General features: G+C 58.4%; 1 protein-coding gene across 3 annotated transcripts in view; it reads right to left on the bottom strand.

Annotated features, from left to right (window-relative positions):
* Positions 1–1732: 1732 nt before the first annotated feature.
* The window catches only part of CXXC1 (CXXC finger protein 1), a 16605-nt gene continuing 46 nt past the window's right edge, over positions 1733–18291 (bottom strand). Inside the window, exons 1-16 of one of the 3 annotated variants that reach the window (XM_048833429.2) lie at positions 18201–18291; positions 17635–17753; positions 17174–17274; positions 16903–17057; positions 15089–15265; positions 14928–14954; positions 14435–14584; positions 13943–14050; positions 13313–13497; positions 12442–12649; positions 12153–12263; positions 11916–11965; positions 3438–3534; positions 3180–3332; positions 2295–2446; positions 1733–2185 (exon numbers count right to left, since the gene is read on the bottom strand). The exon at positions 18201–18291 is cut by the window's right edge and continues 46 nt beyond it. In XM_048833429.2, coding sequence (XP_048689386.2) covers positions 2300–2446; positions 3180–3332; positions 3438–3534; positions 11916–11965; positions 12153–12263; positions 12442–12649; positions 13313–13497; positions 13943–14050; positions 14435–14584; positions 14928–14954; positions 15089–15265; positions 16903–17057; positions 17174–17274; positions 17635–17753; positions 18201–18291 — 1879 coding nt within the window. In that variant the 3' untranslated portion in view covers positions 1733–2185; positions 2295–2299. The remainder of the gene's footprint in view (positions 2186–2294; positions 2447–3179; positions 3333–3437; positions 3535–11915; positions 11966–12152; positions 12264–12441; positions 12650–13312; positions 13498–13942; positions 14051–14434; positions 14585–14927; positions 14955–15088; positions 15266–16902; positions 17058–17173; positions 17275–17634; positions 17754–18200) is intronic. The other 2 variants (XM_048833430.2, XM_048833432.2) reach the window with 2 other exon arrangements.

Below are 18291 nucleotides of genomic sequence, written 5' to 3'. Positions count from 1 at the left end.
CGGAGGGAAGGAGGGAACCGGGGGTTTGGGGGGGAGGAGGGAGTTGGGGGCGGAGGGAAGGAGGGAACCGGGGGTTTGGGGGGGAGGAGGGAGTTGGGGGCGGGGGAAAGGAGGGAACCGGGGGTTTGGGGGGGAGGAGGGAGTTGGGAGGCGGGGGAAAGGAGGGAACGGGGGGGTTGGGGGGGAGGAGGGAGTTGGGGGGCGGGGGAAAGGAGGGAACCGGGGGTTTGGGGGGGAGGAGGGAGTTGGGAGGCGGGGGAAAGGAGGGAACGGGGGGGTTGGGGGGGAGGAGGGAGTTGGGGGCGGAGGGAAGGAGGGAACCGGGGGTTTGGGGGGGAGGAGGGAGTTGGGGGCGGGGGAAAGGAGGGAACCGGGGGTTTGGGGGGGAGGAGGGAGTTGGGGGGCGGGGGAAAGGAGGGAACCGGGGGTTTGGGGGGAAGGAGGGAGTCGGGGGGCGGGGGGGGGAAGGAGGGAACCGGAGGTTTGGGGAGGGAGGAGGAGGGAGTCGGGGGTTTGGGGGGAAGGAGGGAGTCGGGGGGCGGGGGGGGGAAGGAGGGAACCGGAGGTTTGGGGAGGGAGGAGGAGGGAACCGGGGGTTTGGGGGGGGGGGAGGAGGGAGTTGGGGGGCGGGGAAAGGAGGGAACCGGGGGTTTGGGGGGTAGGAAGGAGTTGGGGGGCGGGGAAAGGAGGGAACGGGGGATTTGGGGGGGAAGGAGGGAGTTGGGGGGCGGGGAAAGGAGGGAAGCAGGGGTTTGGGGGGTAGGAAGGAGTTGGGGGGCGGGGAAAGGAGGGAACGGGGGATTTGGGGGGGAAGGAGGGAGTTCGGGGGCGGGGAAAGGAGGGAAGCAGGGGTTTGGGGGGGAAGAAGGGAGTTGGGAGGCGGGGGAAAGGAGGGAACCGGGGGTTTGGGGGGGAGGAGGGAGTTGGGGGGCGGGGAAAGGAGGGAAGCAGGGGTTTGGGGGGGAAGAAGGGAGTTGGGAGGCGGGGGAAAGGAGGGAACCGGGGGTTTGGGGGGAAGGAGGGAGTCGGGGGGCGGGGGGGAAGGAGGGAACCGGAGGTTTGGGGAGGGAGGAGGAGGGAACCGGGGGTTTGGGGGGGGAGGAGGGAGTTGGGGGCGGGGGAAAGGAGGGAACCGGGGGTTTGGGGGGGAGGAGGGAGTTGGGGGGCGGGGGAAAGGAGGGAACCGGGGGTTGAGGGACCCCCAAGGAAGCAGTGTGTGGGGCAGACACACAAGCGGCCCAGGGGCTCCCCGCAGCCCGCCCCAGCCATATCCCACCTGCTCCATTCTGCCGACCGCGGGGGGGGGGGGGGGAAGCTGAAGGGGGCGGGCTGATATAGGCTAAACCACGCCCTGTGGGCGGATCGTATGCAAATGAGAGCTGGGAAGGGGCGCTGGAACACCTTTCATAGGGCGATGAAGAACGGGGGCGGGGCCGTTAGCCCGTGGGACTCCCCGCTGCGGTGGGAGATGGGCGGGTGACCGATACCTCAGCCAGGGCATTAACCCACGGGACTCCCCGCTGCAGGATCTGATGGGGGGAGCTTAGCCTGGGCTGTAACCCATGGGAATCCCCACTGCAGGGTCTGATGGGGGGGAAGCTCAGACAGGGCAGTAACCCACGGGACTCCCTGCTGCAGGGTCAGATGGGGGGGGGAGAAATAGCTCAGCCAGGAAATCCACTGAAGAACAGCCGCTGTCCCACCGCCCCCCCAGCGAAAAGTAAAAGTAAGCTTCACTTTAAAACTTCTTTATTAATGCCAGCTTCATCCCGTGCCCCCCACCCCGGCCTCTGCCCCCTGCTGCCCACACTCACCCCTCGCCCCCACTGCCCTAACCTGGCAAGTGTCCGTGTCTCTGCAGGGTAGCCCCCACACCCTGCAGCGCCTGGAGAAGCACCCATGGGCAGGGGGGGGAGAGGGACAAGCCAAACTCCCAGCAGGAGGGCTGGAGTGGGGTAGGAGAGCTGGGGGGAGCGGGGTGCCAGAAGCCCCAAGCTAGCGGAGGGGGGGGGAGAGTGGGGGCCTGGGCAGGATCGAATTCCCCCACCCCTGACAGAGCTGTGCTACATTTTTCCTCCTTTTGGTTTTTGGGTTTTTTTTTGTAAAGAAAAAAAAAGTTTTTTTTAAAAAAAATTATTAAAAAAAAAACGAGCGTCGGGAGAATCCACCGAGTCTGGCGCCGGCCCTGGGAGAGAGAGAAAGAGCAGTTAGGGGGGCCCCGGAACCCAGCCCCCCCGAGCCTGCAGGGGAGCCGGCTCCCCCGAGAGGCAAGGCCCCGGGCCCCCGCGGCTCACCGGGCTCAGCGGTCCGTGGTGGTGCGCAGGTCTGTGGTCAGCGGGTCGTGCTGGATGGTCTGGTGCAGCATCAGCGCCAGCAGCCCGGCCCGGTTGGTCATGGCCATGCGCACATTGCGCTCCTGCTCAAACAGCTCATCCAGCTTGTACCACTGCCAAGAGAGGAGGTGCCGTTACACGCAGCCACCTCTGGGGCAGGGCAGCTGGGGAACAGCCGCACATAACGCCGATGGGGACAGCTCGGCCGGCCCTGAGATGCAGCTAGCTCTGGGGCAGGGCAGCTGGGGAACAGCCACACATAACGCTGATGGGGACAGCTCGGCCGGCCCTGAGATGCAGCTAGCTCTGGGGCAGGGCAGCTGGGGAACAGCCGCACATAACGCCGATGGGGACAGCTCGGCCGGCCCTGAGATGCAGCTAGCTCTGGGGCAGGGCAGCTGGGGAACAGCCTCACATAACGCCGATGGGGACAGCTCGGCCGGCCCTGAGATGCAGCTAGCTCTGGGGCAGGGCAGCTGGGGAACAGCCTCACATAACGCCGATGGGGACAGCTCGGCCGGCGACAACAGACAGAGACTGGGTCAGGAAAAGGGGAGCTCCCTACTCAGTTAAAAGTGTGGAAGGGCTGTGGGTGGGGGGAATTTCTTCAGTCAGAAGGAATCAAACGAGTTGGGATCATGCCTAGATTTTAGTGCCTGGGCCTCACTGCCAGGGGAGAGTGCCCCCTGCCCAGCCTCCCAACCCCCAGCGCCTGGCCCTGCCCGCCAGGGGAGGGCGCCTCCTGCCCAGTCCCGCAGCGCCCGGCCCTGCCCTCCAGCACCCTGCCCTGACCACCAGGGGAGAGCGCCCCCTGCCCGGCCCCCCGGCGCCGGCCCTGCTCCGTACCACGCGCACTCTCTCCAGGTCCACCTCGGCCCGGCGCAGTTTCTCCCAGCAGTAGTGCCGGTTGCATTTCCTCTTGGGCACGCGGCAGAAATCGCCGGTGAGCTCAGACACGTCCTTGACCAGAGGGCAGCCGCACACCTCGTCCACCGACACCTGGAGGGGGCACCACAGGGTTCGCACCCACGCTGCCCCTCACGGCCGACCCGCAGCCCCCCGCTAGCCCAGCCCTGCCCCCCGGCCACAGCCAGGGCCCCTCACCTTGGGGTCGCGGGAGTGCTCGGGGCACAGCACCTGCAGTCGCTTGCAGTACGTCTTGCTCTGAGGGTTGTAGACGTCACAGAAGAGGCGGGTGGCCCTGGGGAGGGGAGACATGGTGCCCGGGTGAGAGGTGGCAGCTGCTACCAGCTGCCTGTGGGGCGGGAGGAACGACTCCATATGCCTAGGAAGACCTAGGCAGCACTGCCCCATTGTTCAGAGAGGGAAACTGAGGCACATGCATGTGCATTCAATCCTGCCTGTCAGAGCCAGAGCGAGAACCCAAGTGTCCTGGCTCCCAGCTCCCCCTGCTCTTACCACTAGACCCCACCCTTTTCCCAGAGCCAGGGAGAAAACCCAGGAGTCCTCTGGAAATTGTCTGAATGTCTTATGTGGGGTTCCACAGGGATCTGGTGGTGTTTTACATCTTTATTAACTACCAGGATGTAGGGAGAGACCGATCCAGTGTAGAGATGGCACAAAGCGAGGGGGGGTTGCCAACCCGGAGGACAGAGCTAAAATTCAGAGGGATCTCGATAAATCGGAGAACGTGGCTATCGCCAACACAATGAATTTCAATCAAGGCCCCGTGGAGGATGGAAAAACCCAACACACAATAACAGACTGGAGGAGAAGGGGAGTCCCTAGCTGCAGACCCACACACCGGCGGGGACCGCGAGACGGTCGTCGTGTTGTAGGACTAGGATTTTATGTTTGTACTTGGTATAACTTCAAATGAAGAATAAAGAATAATAATGTAACAAAGGGGCGGGCAAACTTTTTGGCCCAAGGGCCCCATGGGGTTTCTGAAATTGTATGGAGGGCCGGGTAGGGGAGGCTGCACCTCCCCAAACAGCCAGGCATAGCCTGGCCCCCAACCCCTATCTGTTAGGGGAAATCAACCTAGTTAGCATATGTGACTCCATTTTGGGTTTCCTGTCGGCCATTAACTAGAAGCGAGCACATCAGTACCAAGGAAGGAAGGATCCTTCAAGGTGGACAGCTGGACGGTTTCAAGATAAGGGAAATGAAGGAGACAGGAACCAGCCGACATGCCTGACGTTTTTCGCATGGGGAAGGTAGCTGCAGGGGATCGGCCATAGAGAAGGAGAAGGCCTGTTTATTGGTTTAGGCCCCCCGAGCCACACAGGTAGGATGTTTTGCCCACAGTATATAATCTTTGTGTAACCTGTAATCGGGGTCCCGTTCTGCTTAACAGAGCAGTACCACGCTCGAGCGTAATAAACCTACAAACTTTGAGACACTCTGCAGTCTGTCTTCATTTGGTTGCCTCAGCCTAGAAACGAACTGTACGTGTCCTAACTGGAATCATTCGTAACAATGGGACCGTCCCCGGGGACTCCTGCCCCATCCGCCCCGCTCCCTGTCCCCCCACCGGGACTCCTGCCCCATCCATCCACACCCCTCCCTGTCCCCTGACCACCACCCCCCCGGGACTCCCACGCCATCCATGCCCCCCTGCTTCCTGGCCCCCCACGGGGACTCCTGCCCCATCCATGCTCCCCTGCTCCGTGTCCCCTGACTGCCCCCCAGGACTCCTGCCCCTTCCACTCCCCCCTGCTCCCTGACCCCCCACGGGGACTCCTGCCCCATCCATCCACACCCCTCCCACCCGCTCCCTGTCCCCTGACCACCCCCCCAGGACTCCTGCCTCATCCATGCCCCCCTGTTTGCCCCCCGAGGACTCCTGCCCCATCCACTCCCCCCTGCTCCCTGACCGCCCTCAGACCTCCCGCCCCCGACTGCCCCGTCCCCATTCGACCGCACTGACCCCTATCCACAGCCCCATCCCCTGACCACCACCCCAAACTCTCCTGCCCTCTATCCAACCCCCCTGCTCCCTGCCCCCTCACTGCGCTGCCTGGAGCACCGGTGGCCGGCAGAACTAGAGCCAGCCACGTCACCGCACAGCACAGAGCACCGGGTCAGGCCGGGCTCTGCAGCCGCACTGCCCGGCAAGAGCTCGCAGCCCCGCTGGCCAGAGCATTGCATCAGCAGCACAGTGAGCTGAGGCTGCCGGGGAGGGGGAACAGCAGGGGAGGGGCTGGGGGCTCACCCCCCAGGCCAGGAGCTCAGGGGCCGGGCAGGAGGGTCCTGCAGGCCGGATGTGGCCCACGGGCCGTAGTTTGCCCACCTCTGATGTAGCATGTATTAAGGGTATTGATGTATGATATGATGTGACCATATTCTGCCAGCCACCCTGTCTGAAAGCGGGAAGTGTGCCCTTGGTAGAGATGCATCAGCCCGAATCTTGTGTCTGAAGCCGATTTCAAGGCAGTAATAGACCTTTAGGGTCACCACTTCGTTGGAGGTTTAAAATTAGCGTTTCGAAATAAGTAAAAGAATGTGACAATTGTTTTCTCCTGCCTTGCCAGTTGATGTTCCTGTTCAAATGCTCTGGGTAAATCAGTCCTGTGTTGTGTGTGAATGAGGAATGTGTGGGTTAAGAGATAAGTCTGAAGGCCATTACCAGACCAGATGTTCTAGGGAGGAACCAAGAACAGACGTAAAGGTGCCAGGAGTCTGCAACATGCCCCTGTTGAGAGGTCAGAGGAAGGCAGATTGACAACTCTAAAGATGCGGCAGGCACCTATCAATGGGGACAAGATAGCTGTGATCAAAACTAGCCTGGGGTAACTCCCCAAGTGACAGATGATGGAACAAGATAAAGGATGAGGAGGACAATTTAAGAAAACAAACGGCGACTGATCACAGCACAAAGGTGCAAAACTCATTGGTCCCAAGGAAGGAAAATCACGATAGAAACAGGGGGCCTGGCCATGAACCTTTGGGTTCGTCCTGCCAAGACTTCCCCGGAGCACTGTGTCGTGACCGACGGAACCCAGTTCCTCCCTACCCGTGATCAACCTAGCTGGCCACTAGATTGATCCAGACTGGTACTCATGACATCAACGCATGGGACAAGGAGTATGTGTGTGAAAGATTAAATGCATATGCTAATTGTTGTGTTTCCAATAAACGCGGCGTATTGCCTTTTCCCCTGAAAAAGATCCCATGTGCTTCTTATCAACATAACAGCGTGCCCCTGGAGTGGGACAGGGGGACATTTTCGGCAGCAGCGGGCATGACTGAGCAGGCCTTTTTAGGAACCCCTCTGCTCACCCTGGATGGGGAAGGGGTGCCCCAAACACAAGCAATCCCACCATACCTGACTGGAGAACTGGCTCCAGGGGGATTGCACCCTACGCGGTCGAAAACCAAAAAAATGTTTCTTGCAACTCAGCCTGTCCGTGCCCTGCTAGACGGATCAAAAAGCGAAAGACCCCAAGGCAGAGCAGCAATTGTCACCCGAGGTACAACAGTGACATCACTGCTCTTGGCAAGACACGATGTGCCCATCAGAGTATAACCACCGCCCTCCAGTGGCCTTCTTCTGGAAAGGAAAACCAGCACACAACAGGCCAATACCCGGCGTTGGCTTTGCCCTCAAGAACTTTCTAGTCAACCGCCTGATTGAGCTCCCCGGCACCATCAATGAGCATCTTATGCATCCATTCCCAAAACAGAGAAGATAATCCTCTTAGGGGACTTTAACGCAAGAGTTGGCCGAGATTTTAACGTATGGAGTAGCACCACTGGGAAGGAAGGAGGGAAGGAAGGAAGGACGGATGGACTGAGTCGGCAAGACCACTTCCAATGGGATCCTTCTGCTCAGCCAATGTGCAAAGTGTGACCTTGTGATCACAAACAGTCTTCAGACAAAGCAACAAGTACAAAACAACTGGACAACACCCCTGCTCAAAAGAGTGGCACCTCCTCAACTAGGTCATTGGAAAAACACAGGATCGAAGAGATGTCCAAATCACCTGTGTCATGAGAGGAGCCGATGCTTGCCGGACTGACTCCCGCCTGGGGAGGTCAGTCATGTCCCTCAGGATTGCACCGAAACATAGAAAGCAATTCAAATCACACAGACAGCAACACAACAGCCAAAGACTTCGATCCTCAGTGCACCGAGAGACCTTCAAACACTCCTCAGTGAAAAACTGGCCATATGCACACCTGGAAACGACAACACAAGCGTCAAGGAAGACTGGGAAGCCATAAAACGCCCTACCCACAAGGCTTGCGAGGAATCCATCGGCCTCGCTGCTGGCTGCCATCAGGACTGGTTTGACAACAACAACGTTGCGATTACAGCCCTTTTGGGCCAGAAGAGAAAAAGCTTTTTGCGATTGGCAAAACCAACCCCTGTCCAGTCAGAAGCAGGGCTCTCTCCAACAGCTCAAAGGAGCATCCGAGAAATCAAAACCAAATGGCGGGAGGACAAAACAAAAGAAAGCCAAACGTTCGCTGACAGACACCATATGTGGAGGTTTTTTGGTGAGACAAAGACCCTGTACGGACGAAGCTCACGGGGCCTCATGCCGCTGAGCTCTGAAGATGATAGTGCCCTTCTTAAAGGCAACGGATCCATCAAAGAGCGCTGGAAAGAACATGGCCAAAAGCTTCTAAATCGAGAATCGACTGTGACTGACGACACGAGCGACTCCATCCCTCGGCACCCAATCTGGGAAACTCTTGCCAACCCACCGACGCCTGAAGGGATCTGCAAAGCAATTAATCAAATGTAGACCAGTCAAGCACCAGGTCCTGATGGCGAACCAGCTGAAGTACTGAAAGCCAGGGGAGAAACACTGACTAAGAAGATTCATTTGCTGCTCCTCAAAATCTGGCGCACCGAAGAAATCCCCACTGACTTACGTAACGCTAACAATGTCACCATTTTCAAAAATAGGGGACAGTGCCGACTGTGGCAAGTACCGAGGCACTGCCCTGCTCTCCATCGCTGGGAAGATTCTTGCTAGAATCTCACTGAATCGCCTGTTTCCTCTTGCAGAGGAAGTATTGCCAGCATCCCAGTGTGGCTTCAGACCATCACGAGGCACCACCGACGTGATTTCCGTAGCCAGGCAGATCCAGAAAAAAGGCCAAGACCACCAGCAGGAGCTGTATATGGCCTTTATCAATCTGACCAAAGCCTTCAACTCCGTCAACCGTGAGGCTCTGTGGAAAATCATGTCAACGTTTGGCGGCCCAAGCAAATTTATAACCACGGTAAGACTCCTCCACGACTGGATGACTGGCTCCATCTTCCGCAGTGGCTCTGCCTCCGAGCCCTTTGCCGTCCGAACTGGCGTAAAACCAGGCTGTGTACCGGCACCCACCCTTTTCTCCGTTTTCTTAGTAGCTACGAAAACACTAACCCAAGACTGATTCCCACAGGGCATTGGCTTCCAATATCGGACTGACGGCCACCTCTCCAACCTCTCTCGTCTCCCTGCCAGAACGAATATCGGCAACAATAACCAGGCTCCGGCACGCAGATGATTGGGCGGTAGTTGCAGACTCGAAGGAGGACCTACAAACAGCCCTTAATTGCTCCTCTTGGCCCTGGTCTACACTAGGACTTTAGGTCAAATTTAGCAGCGTTAAATCGATGTAAACCTGCACCCGACCACATATGAAGCCCTTTATATCGACTTAAAGGGCTCTTAAAATCGATTTCCTTACTCCACCCCGACAAGTGGATTAGCGCTTAAATCGGCCTTGCCGGGTCGAATTCGGGGTACTGTGGACACAATTCGACGGTATTGGCCTCCGGGAGCTATCCCAGAGTGCTCCATTGTGACCGCTCTGGGCAGCACTCTGAACTCAGATGCACCATTGTCTGCCGTTGCTCTGACGCAGGGAGGGGCAACTGAGGACACGGCTCACAGGGTTGGCTTACAGGGAGTTAAAATCAACAAAGGGGGTGGCTTTACATCAAGGAGTATTTCAGGCAGGACTTCACGGAGGGTTCCAATAAGAAATGGTGCACCTAAGTTATTGTTCTTATTGGAACAAGGAGGTTGGTCTGGCCTCTGACTGATACATGGCTAGATTTACCTCGCTGCACCTTCTCTGTGAGTGTTTGCAGTGTGACCTAGAGGAATGAGTCCCCTAGACGGGGGGTGGAAGGGGGGGGGTTGCAAATGAGTACAAAACAAATCTGGTCTATTTCTTGTTTTGATACACTCCATCTATCTTTTACATCTTTGGCTGGCAGCAGACGGTGCAGAAGGACTGCATGCCATCCTCATCTCTTGCCTGCCCGGCAGAAGATGGTACAAGAGGACTGCTAGCAATCCGTATCGCCTGCCTGCTCACCGTAAGATGGTTCAATAGGACTGACTGCAGGACTAAAGAGAATGACCTGATCAAGTCACTCCAAATTTAGTCCCTGCACCCATGTCTGCCCAGGCGCTCCTGATCGACCTCACAGAGGCAACCAGGAGCACCTCGGACATGACGATGACGGCTACCAGTCCTACTGTACCGTCTGCTGCCACAAGGCAAGGGGTTGCTGCTGCTGTGTAGCAATGCCGTACGGCGTCTGTCAGCACCCAGGAGACATACGGTGACCGTGAGCTGAGCGGGCTCCATGCTTGCCGTGGTATGGCGTCTGCACGGGTAACCCAGGAAAAAAGGCGCAAAACGATTGTCTGCCCTTGCTTTCACGGAGGGAGGGAGGGAGGGAATGGAGGCCTGACGACATGTACCCAGATCCACCCGCGACAATGTTTTAGCCCCATCAGGCATTGGGATCTCAACCCAGAATTCGAATGGGCAGCAGAGACTGCGGGAACTGTGGGATAGCTATCCACAGTGCAACGCTCCGGAAGTCGACGCTTGCCTCGGTACCGTGGAAGCGCTCCGCCGAGTTAATGCACTTAGAGCATTTTCTGTGGGGACACACACACTCAAATATATAAAACCGATTTCTAAAAAACCAACTTCTATAAAATCGACCTAATTTCGTAGTGTAGACAGACCCTGAAACTTACAAAAGCCTAGAGCTAATGCTGAACATCGACCAAAAAAAAAAAAGGTCCCCGCCAGCCAGTCCCCGGTCAATCATCGGACCCAGCAAGGAAGATCTATATCAACAAAGAAGAACTGGAAAACGTAGAAGACTTTGCCTATCTTGGCAGCCGTCTCTCACAGAGGGCAGACATAGAAGTCGAGATCCAGCCCAGAATTCGCCATGCCAGCCTTGCCTTTGGCGACTGTCTCGCCGGGTTTTCAACACTCACAACATGAGAACGCACACGACACTTGTAGTTTATAAAGGGGTGGTAATCCCAGCTCTCCTCTACGGCTGTGAGACGTTGGTGACCTACAGGAAAAACCTGAAAAACCTGGAATGCCAGCACCGAGGCTTTCTCTGGAAGATCCTCAACATAAAGTGGGAGGATCGTCGCACTAATCTCAGTGTCCTCACAAAGGCCAACACCCTTAAGATGAACGTCAAGAGATCTGGCACGGACACCACACGCCGGGGGAGAGCAGCCCAGGATAGGGGTAACTGGTGAAGACTTGTCAGAGAGGGAGCGTCCACTTTTGAGGAAAATCGCCTTGCCCTGGTCGCAGAAAAACGCCAGAAAAGAAAGGACACAAGACTGTCCTGCTGCAATCACGGGCCAGCCCCGTCTTCTAACCCCACCTGCAATGTCTGCCAACGAGCCTGCAGCTCAAGGATCCGACTCCTCAGTCACCAAAGGACCCATGAAAAACAAAGCCTGTGGAAGAGATCATGCTCGACCTCGAGGGGTCGCTCAGGCTATTGCAAAAAAAGCACATGCAATTTTAGGTTGCATTAACAGAGGCATAGCCAGCAAGTCGCAGGAGGGGACAGGACCGCTCGGCTCGGCTCTGGCTAGGCCTCAGCTGGAGGACGGTGTCCGGTTTTGGTCACCAACGCATAGAAAGGATGTGGAGACAATGGGTAGGATCCAGAGGCAAGCGCCAAAGATGATCAAAGGGGAGGAACGCCAGCCATGTGAGCCAAGGCGGCAGGAACTGGGTACACTCAATTTGGAAAAGAGATTGAGGGGGGACATGACAGCGCTCTTCGAATACTCGAAAGGCTGCCATAGAAAAGATGGAGACAGGTCGTTCTCTCAGAGGGCAGGACAAGAGGCCGTGGGTTCAAACTACAGCACAGCAGATTGAGATTAAATCTCAGGGAAAACTTCTGGCCGGGAAGAGCAGCAGGACGATGGAACCGAGGCCTCGGGAGGTCGTGGAAGCTCCTTCGAGGAGGATTTCAGGCGGAGGCCAGAGCCATCTGTCCTGGATGGTTTAAATCCTGCAGCGTGGTCAGGGGTCCGCCTAGGTGCCCCTTGTGGTCCCCTCTAACACTATAGGTCGAGGAGTCTATGAAGGTACATGCAAGTGGGGCAGAGAGGAGGACTGTAGCAATCAAAGACAACGGGTGAAATCCCTCAGGGGAATTACAGTGACGTGGAAACCAAAAGCAGTGGAACGGTGAAGAGAGGGGACAACAGGCAGAGGGAGTCAGTGGGAGAACCATATGTGGGGGGGAACCAGGGGGTCAGGTTGGTGGGGGAAGGTTTAGAAGATGGACAATGTCAGCCCATATGGGCTGGGACTCACCCCTCTATGCGGGTAGGGTACATGGATCCGAACGACGTCTGGCTCTCGTACTGCAGGGAAGGGAGAACACAGGGCTCGTCAGTGCACCGGGAGGGGGAGGGGGACGGGGACAAGACAGGGGAACAGCCACACGTAACGCCGCATGGCTGTCAGATGCGGCCATCTCTGGGGCGGAGCAGAGGGGGGAACAAGGGGAGAGTCTGTGTTTCCCGGGCCCCGCAAGGCAGGGCAGCGTACCTTGGCGTAGCAACGTTCCATGTGGCGCAGAGCCACCTTGGGGTTGATGGGGTGCCCGCAGGAGACGCAGAAGATCTGCAGGTCGGTGTCGTCGCTATCTCCCTCGTTGGTCTGTGGGGAGAGAGCAGGGAGGGCCCTCTTAGTGCTGCCCCATCAGGGGGATCCCTGAGCTCGGGACAGCTGGGGAGAGAACCCAGGAGTCCTGGCTCCCAGCCCCCCCACCCCGCTGTAACCCGCCAGACCCCACTCCCCTCCCAGAGCCAGAGCTCAGGCGTCCGGCCCCGCCCACCTCCTCATCCTCCTTGATGGCCTGCTGCTTGGCCTTGCCGATGATGGCCTCCAGCTCGTGGAAGCGACGCTCCATCTCCTGCAGCCGCAGCCGCGCCTGCTGCTGCTCCCGCCGGATCCGCTCCAGCAGCTTCTTGCCGTGCTCCTCCGCCACGCACGGGCTCTGCTGCCACTGCTGGATGCGCTGCGGAAGGATCTCGTAGATCCGGCTGGAGGGGGAGAGACAGACAGACTGACCTGCGGGCAGGGATACTGGTCTGGGGGCCCCATGGGCCTGAGCCAAGGTTGGCGGGATACAGAGCTGAGGGACCCTCCGTGGGTCTGATCTGGGGTAGGGATACGGGTCTGGGGGGCCCCCATGGGTCTAATCCAAGAGGGAGGATATGGGGCTGGGGGGTACCCTGTGGGTCTGATCTGGAGTGGGGATACTGGGGTTGGGGGGGGCCCTGTGGGTCTGATCTGGGGTGGGGATAGTGGGGTTGGGGGGGGCCCTGTGGGTCTGATCGGGGTGGGGATAGTGGGGTTGGGGGGGCCCTGTGGGTCTGATCGGGGTGGGGATAGTGGGGTTGGGGGGGGGGCCCTGTGGGTCTGATCGGGGTGGGGGTGATACTGGGCTGCAGGGCTCCTGTGGGTCTAATCTGGGGCAGGAGGAGATACCGGGCTGGGGGGCCCATGGTTCTGATCTGGGATGGGGGGTGTCTCATTCGGGGGTATATGGGGCTGGGGGGAGGGGTCCCGTGGGTCTGATGCAGGTGATTGGGATGGTACCAATGCCATGGAGCACCCCTGCTGGGGCCCGGGGATTCCCAGGCTTGGAGGTTCCACGGCTCGGGGCTGCGCCCCCCGGGCAGGGGTGGGACCAGGGCCCTTACTTGGCGGCCAGCTTCATGCCGCACTCCTCGGAGCAGTACTTGGAGGCGGCGCGGGCTGGCTGGACGCAGCCGGGGCCCAGGCACTGATGCAGCGAGGCCGGGTCCTTGGCGTCCGGCCGCTCGGCGTGCCGCGACCGGTCCCGGTGCTTCTGCTTCTGCTTGTGACGCTTGTACTTCTCCTCCTTCTTCAAGGGCGGAGAGACCGCATCAGCGCCCTGCAGCCCCCACAGGGCCATCGCCCCCTTTCCACCCGCAGCCAGGGGCCCCTCCATGACCAGCCCCCGTGCTCTAACCCTTAGCCCCCGCTCCCGTCTCAGAACTGGGGAGAGAACCCAGGAGTCCTGGCTCCCAGTGCCCCCTGCTCTAACCCCTAGCCCCCACTCCCGTCTCAGAACTGGGGAGAGAACCCAGGAGTCCTGGCTCCCAGTGCCCCCTGCTCTAACCCCTAGCCCCCACTCCCGTCTCAGAACTGGGGAGAGAACCCAGGAGTCCTGGCTCCCAGTGCCCCCTGCTCTAACCCCTAGCCCCCACTCCCGTCTCAGAACTGGGGAGAGAACCCAGGAGTCCTGGCTTCCCGGATAAACCCCACGACTGGGGAAAGTCTCCGTGGCGGCTGCAATTGGCTCCTACCTTCTTCTCCGATTTCTTCTCCCGCCTCTTGACGTGCTTGACCTTCACGGCGCGTTTGCGGAGCACGGGGTCCAGGAATGGGGCATCCTCCGGGTCGCTGAGCCACGGCTGGGGGTGGGGTGGGGGGAGTGGCAGGAGAGGAGACAAGGATGAGACCAGCACCCTCTGAGTGAGCTAGAGAGGCCACAGACCCTAGATACCCCCCTGCTCCTACCAAGCGGGCTACAGAGGCTTTCTGAGCCCCCAATGACGCTCTACCCAGGCTCCTGTCCAGGGAGCCCCCCACATGTACTCAGAAAAACAGAGCCAAGAGGCTGAACATTCAGGGATGGGACTCCCTGCATGGAGATGCAGCCACCTCTGGGGCGGGGCAGCTGAGGAACGGCCACAGAGTAAAACGATTTGGAGACTGCTCTATCTGGACACATGGCGCCTGGGTTCTCCTGGGGCCCTGCCATGCGTGGGATCCCGCAGGTTGGGTGGGGCCCTCACCAGGTTCTGGTCGTCGAAGGCTCCAGCACAGAACTCTTGGTATAAGTCGGGGTCAATCGGGAGGTCATCATCTGACAGCGGCTCAGGGGTGGCGGACGATTCCAACTGCTCTTTCAGCATCTGCAGGTCTTCGTCCCGCCCCCGCAGCATCTGCCAGGAGGGGGTTAGACACTTGCTGCCTGACACCTCAGACCTACCCCCTCCCCTGTGGCTGCCCCACACACAGACAGGGAAACTGAGGCACAAAGAGGGGAAGAGACCATGATCAAACTGCAAAAGTCCATGATCAAACTGCAAAAGCTGGGAATAGGACCTGACTCCCTTTCCCCACTAGACCCCACTCTCCTCCCAGAGCTGGGGAGAGAACCCAGGAGTCGTGGCTCCCAGGCACCTCCCTGCTCTACCCACTAGCCCCTTCGCCCCTCCCGGACCTAGGAAGAGAACCCAGGAATCCTGCAGGGAAATGGGCACAGAAAGGATGGAGACAACTTACCGAGGCTGGGAAATACTTATATGATTCCTAGAAAGAAAAGAAACACTCTGGTAAGCAGCTCGGATGACGTGCAGCCATCTCTGGAGCGGGGCAGCTGGGTAATAGCCTCCAAACGGAGCACACAGGTGTTTAGGACAGGAAGTGAATGCTCCAGTACTCACCCGTGCCCGGACCTGGCACTGCCGCAGACGGCACTTCTGACGGATTTTATTGGGCCCTCCAAATTTCTTCATGTCACGGCAGAAGTCACACTGCCCACAGTCCTCTGTCCGCCGGCACGCCTCGCACTCCCCACACATCCGTGCCGAGCGCTTGATTTGCTGTTGCGGATGAGAGAACTGTAAGAATGACAAGTTTGCACATTGTAGAAAGATGGAAGTCATCCTTAACCAGGGGCGTCCTTAACTGGGGGCAGGAGAAAGAGAGACCATTTTTACTCTCACATCTTTGAAATTATCACTCCATCCACTGCCTTCAAATCTCACTTGCTCTTGCCTCTTGGTGAGATCTATCAAACAAGCCAGGTTTGAGATTTCTACCTTCCTCTCAGTCTCTCTCCTAAAACATCCCCAGCCCCTTTAGAGTCTTCCTTGCAAAGAGACAATTTAGCATGTGCCCCTCAGTCCAAAGCTGAAGTTGGCTGGTAAAGGGAAACACCCCTGTAATCTGGAAACAGATCTTTGTACCCTTTAAGAATTTTAATCAGTTTGGCATCACAACCATCACTTTAAATATTTCTAACTAAGGACTGCAACAACCTACCCTCCACACCCAAAAATCGTGGATACTTTTTAACCAAGTCTAGCTGTTTGCATCCACAAATCCAAAATTTGGAGCTCTGCATTTTATCCGGCATACCCAGAAACAACCGTGGGCGTAAAGGGAGAGTCTAAGCCAAGCCCCCGTTTAAAATGCTCATGCTTCTGTTTAGAGGGAAATATTCCTAGCAAGTTTCATTCAATTTCTTTGCAATGGAATCTGTTGCTTAACGGGCCCGGTTCCCTTCTGTTCCTCATGCCATCTGCTAGATTTCAGCTGCCGCAGCAGAAGAAAATCATGGTGCATTTCATGGATTAATTCCAGTTCCCGCTAGTAACAAAGTCCCCATAGCTGCGTCCAATTTTGGGGCCCTAATAAGCCAGAGAAGGGACTAGGTGTTTTGTTTGGTTTTCTAAACGCAACGCATTTCCTGCTGTTGCGGCTTGTCAATCGCAGCATTTTGCTTTCCCAACAACACTGAGATTTTAGCGCAAGAGGGGCGCCCGAACTGACGCCGGCCCACGCGTCAAAGAGCACTCCCAGCGGCAGAGGCTCAGGATTCATCCCAATCGAGAAACACTTCCATGGAAACCAAACCGACCCAGCTCTCCTACAGGGCTGACTCCGCACCAAGCTTATGGCTTAGAGACGGGGCTAGACTCTTCCCAGCTGGCGCATCCTTAAAGCAGCACCTATCCCGTGCTCAGCCACCCTCCCACAACAAAAACCCCTCAGGGCTACCTCCCCTTTCCTCCCCAAAGACCATACTCCAGAAATATGGAGTAAGAATGGAAAAGAAACGGTCAGGTCGCTTTCAAAATCTCCTGGCACAACTCACTGGAGGGGAGTGCTGCCACTCAAAATGGGATGGCTCGCCTGGTGCCAAGATGCAGCCACCTCTAGGGAGGGGCGGCTGGGAAATGGCTGCACATAAGACCACATAGCAACTCAGTCAGAACTATCTGCTTGGGGAATCAGGGGTATCAGACTAGATTCCAGGGTGTTTACCCTCAACTCTGACCACGGGGAAGGGCAGGGATGAGAGGGAGGATCGAGAGCGCACCCCCCATGGGCAGGAACAGGGAAGGGCAGCGACTGGCACTCGCCAGGACCCAGCTGGCACTTGGAGCCGCTCTTGGAACCCTGTGGCTTAGCTCCCTGGCAACGCAGCCCACTGGCTCATGGGATAGAATCCCGTCCCCCAGAACGTCCTCACCTGGCCACCTATTTTTGACCCACGGCTCTGGTCCAGGGCCAGCTCCTGGGCCTTCTTCCTCAGCTCGTCCTTCTCAAACCGATCCCGCTCGCCCTCCCGCTCCTTCTCTTTGGATTTTTTGTGCCGGTATCGGATCTCCAAGGCCGGGTTCTTATCTGCGGTGGGGAAATGAAAACACATCACAGACAGAAATACCAAGGGGATAGCCCCACACCCCTCCCAGAGCCAGGGAGGGGACCCAGGAGTCTGGGCTCCCCGCCCCGTTCCTCACCTCGGCACTGCAGACAGTACCATTCCCGAATGGCCTTCGCCATCTTCTCTGTGATGTTGATACAATTGCCATGGAACCACTCATTGCAGTTATCACAGCCTCTGAAGGGGTAGGAGAGATGGAAGAGTCAGAGCGCCCCTGACTGAGCCCCCTGCCCTGCACCCCCAGTGCCCGGCCCACCAGAGGAGAGCCCCCCACACCAAGCCCCATGCCCCTGAGTGCCCAGCACAGACTGCCAGGGGACAGCACCCCCTGCCCAGCCCCCTATAACAGCTGGAATTTCCCAGGGGGAGTCTCACTTGGCCTGGCTCAGTGAGTAGGATGGCTGGACTGAGTCTCCCCTCGGCTCTCCCACCCCCCCTTCCAGCAGCCTGAATCCAGGACAGAGGCAGCCCCTTGCAAGCTCAGTGCTGGAGACCCAGGCGCCCTAGCAGCCCCCCCACCCCGCCCAGTCTCCGTACATCATGAAGCAGTTGATGTCCGGTTTGCGGCAGATGCAGTACACAGGCGCGTTCTCGCCATTCTCCGACTTGGACTCCTCGCCCACCGCGACCAGCTCCGGGTCCGAGAACTCGCTGTCCTGGGGGGCGTGGGAGGGGAAGACAAAGGGCATCAGGGAACCAGGAGTCCTGGTTCTCAGCCCCCTCCTGCTCTCAGCCACCAGACCCCTCCCCTCCCAGGGAACCCAGGAGTCCGGGCTCCCAGCCCCCTCCTGCTCTCAGCCACCAGACCCCTCCCCTCCCAGGGAACCCAGGAGTCCGGGCTCCCAGCCCCCTCCTGCTCTCAGCCACCAGACCCCTCCCCTCCCAGGGAACCCAGGAGTCCGGGCTCCCAGCCCCCTCCTGCTCTCAGCCACCAGACCCCTCCCAGGGAACCCAGGAGTCCGGGCTCCCAGCCCCCTCCTGCTCTCAGCCACCAGACCCCTCCCTTCCCGAGAACCCAGGAGTCCGGGCTCCCAGCCCCCCCTGCTCTCAGCCACCAGACCCCTCCCCTCCCGAGAACCCAGGAGTCCGGGGTCCCCCCTTACCATGGTCCCTCCCAGCCCCTTGGTGTGGATGGAATCAAGACAACAAGGGCTCTGGGGCAGGAAGTTCCGACAGCCCCGCCCCCAGGCAGCT

The sequence above is a fragment of the Caretta caretta genome, chromosome 23 (genome assembly GCF_965140235.1).
Source record: "Caretta caretta isolate rCarCar2 chromosome 23, rCarCar1.hap1, whole genome shotgun sequence".
NCBI classification, from domain to species: Eukaryota; Metazoa; Chordata; order Testudines; family Cheloniidae; genus Caretta; species Caretta caretta.
The sequence above is the reverse complement of the archived record's forward strand: the minus strand, read 5'-3'. Positions and strand labels throughout refer to the sequence as shown.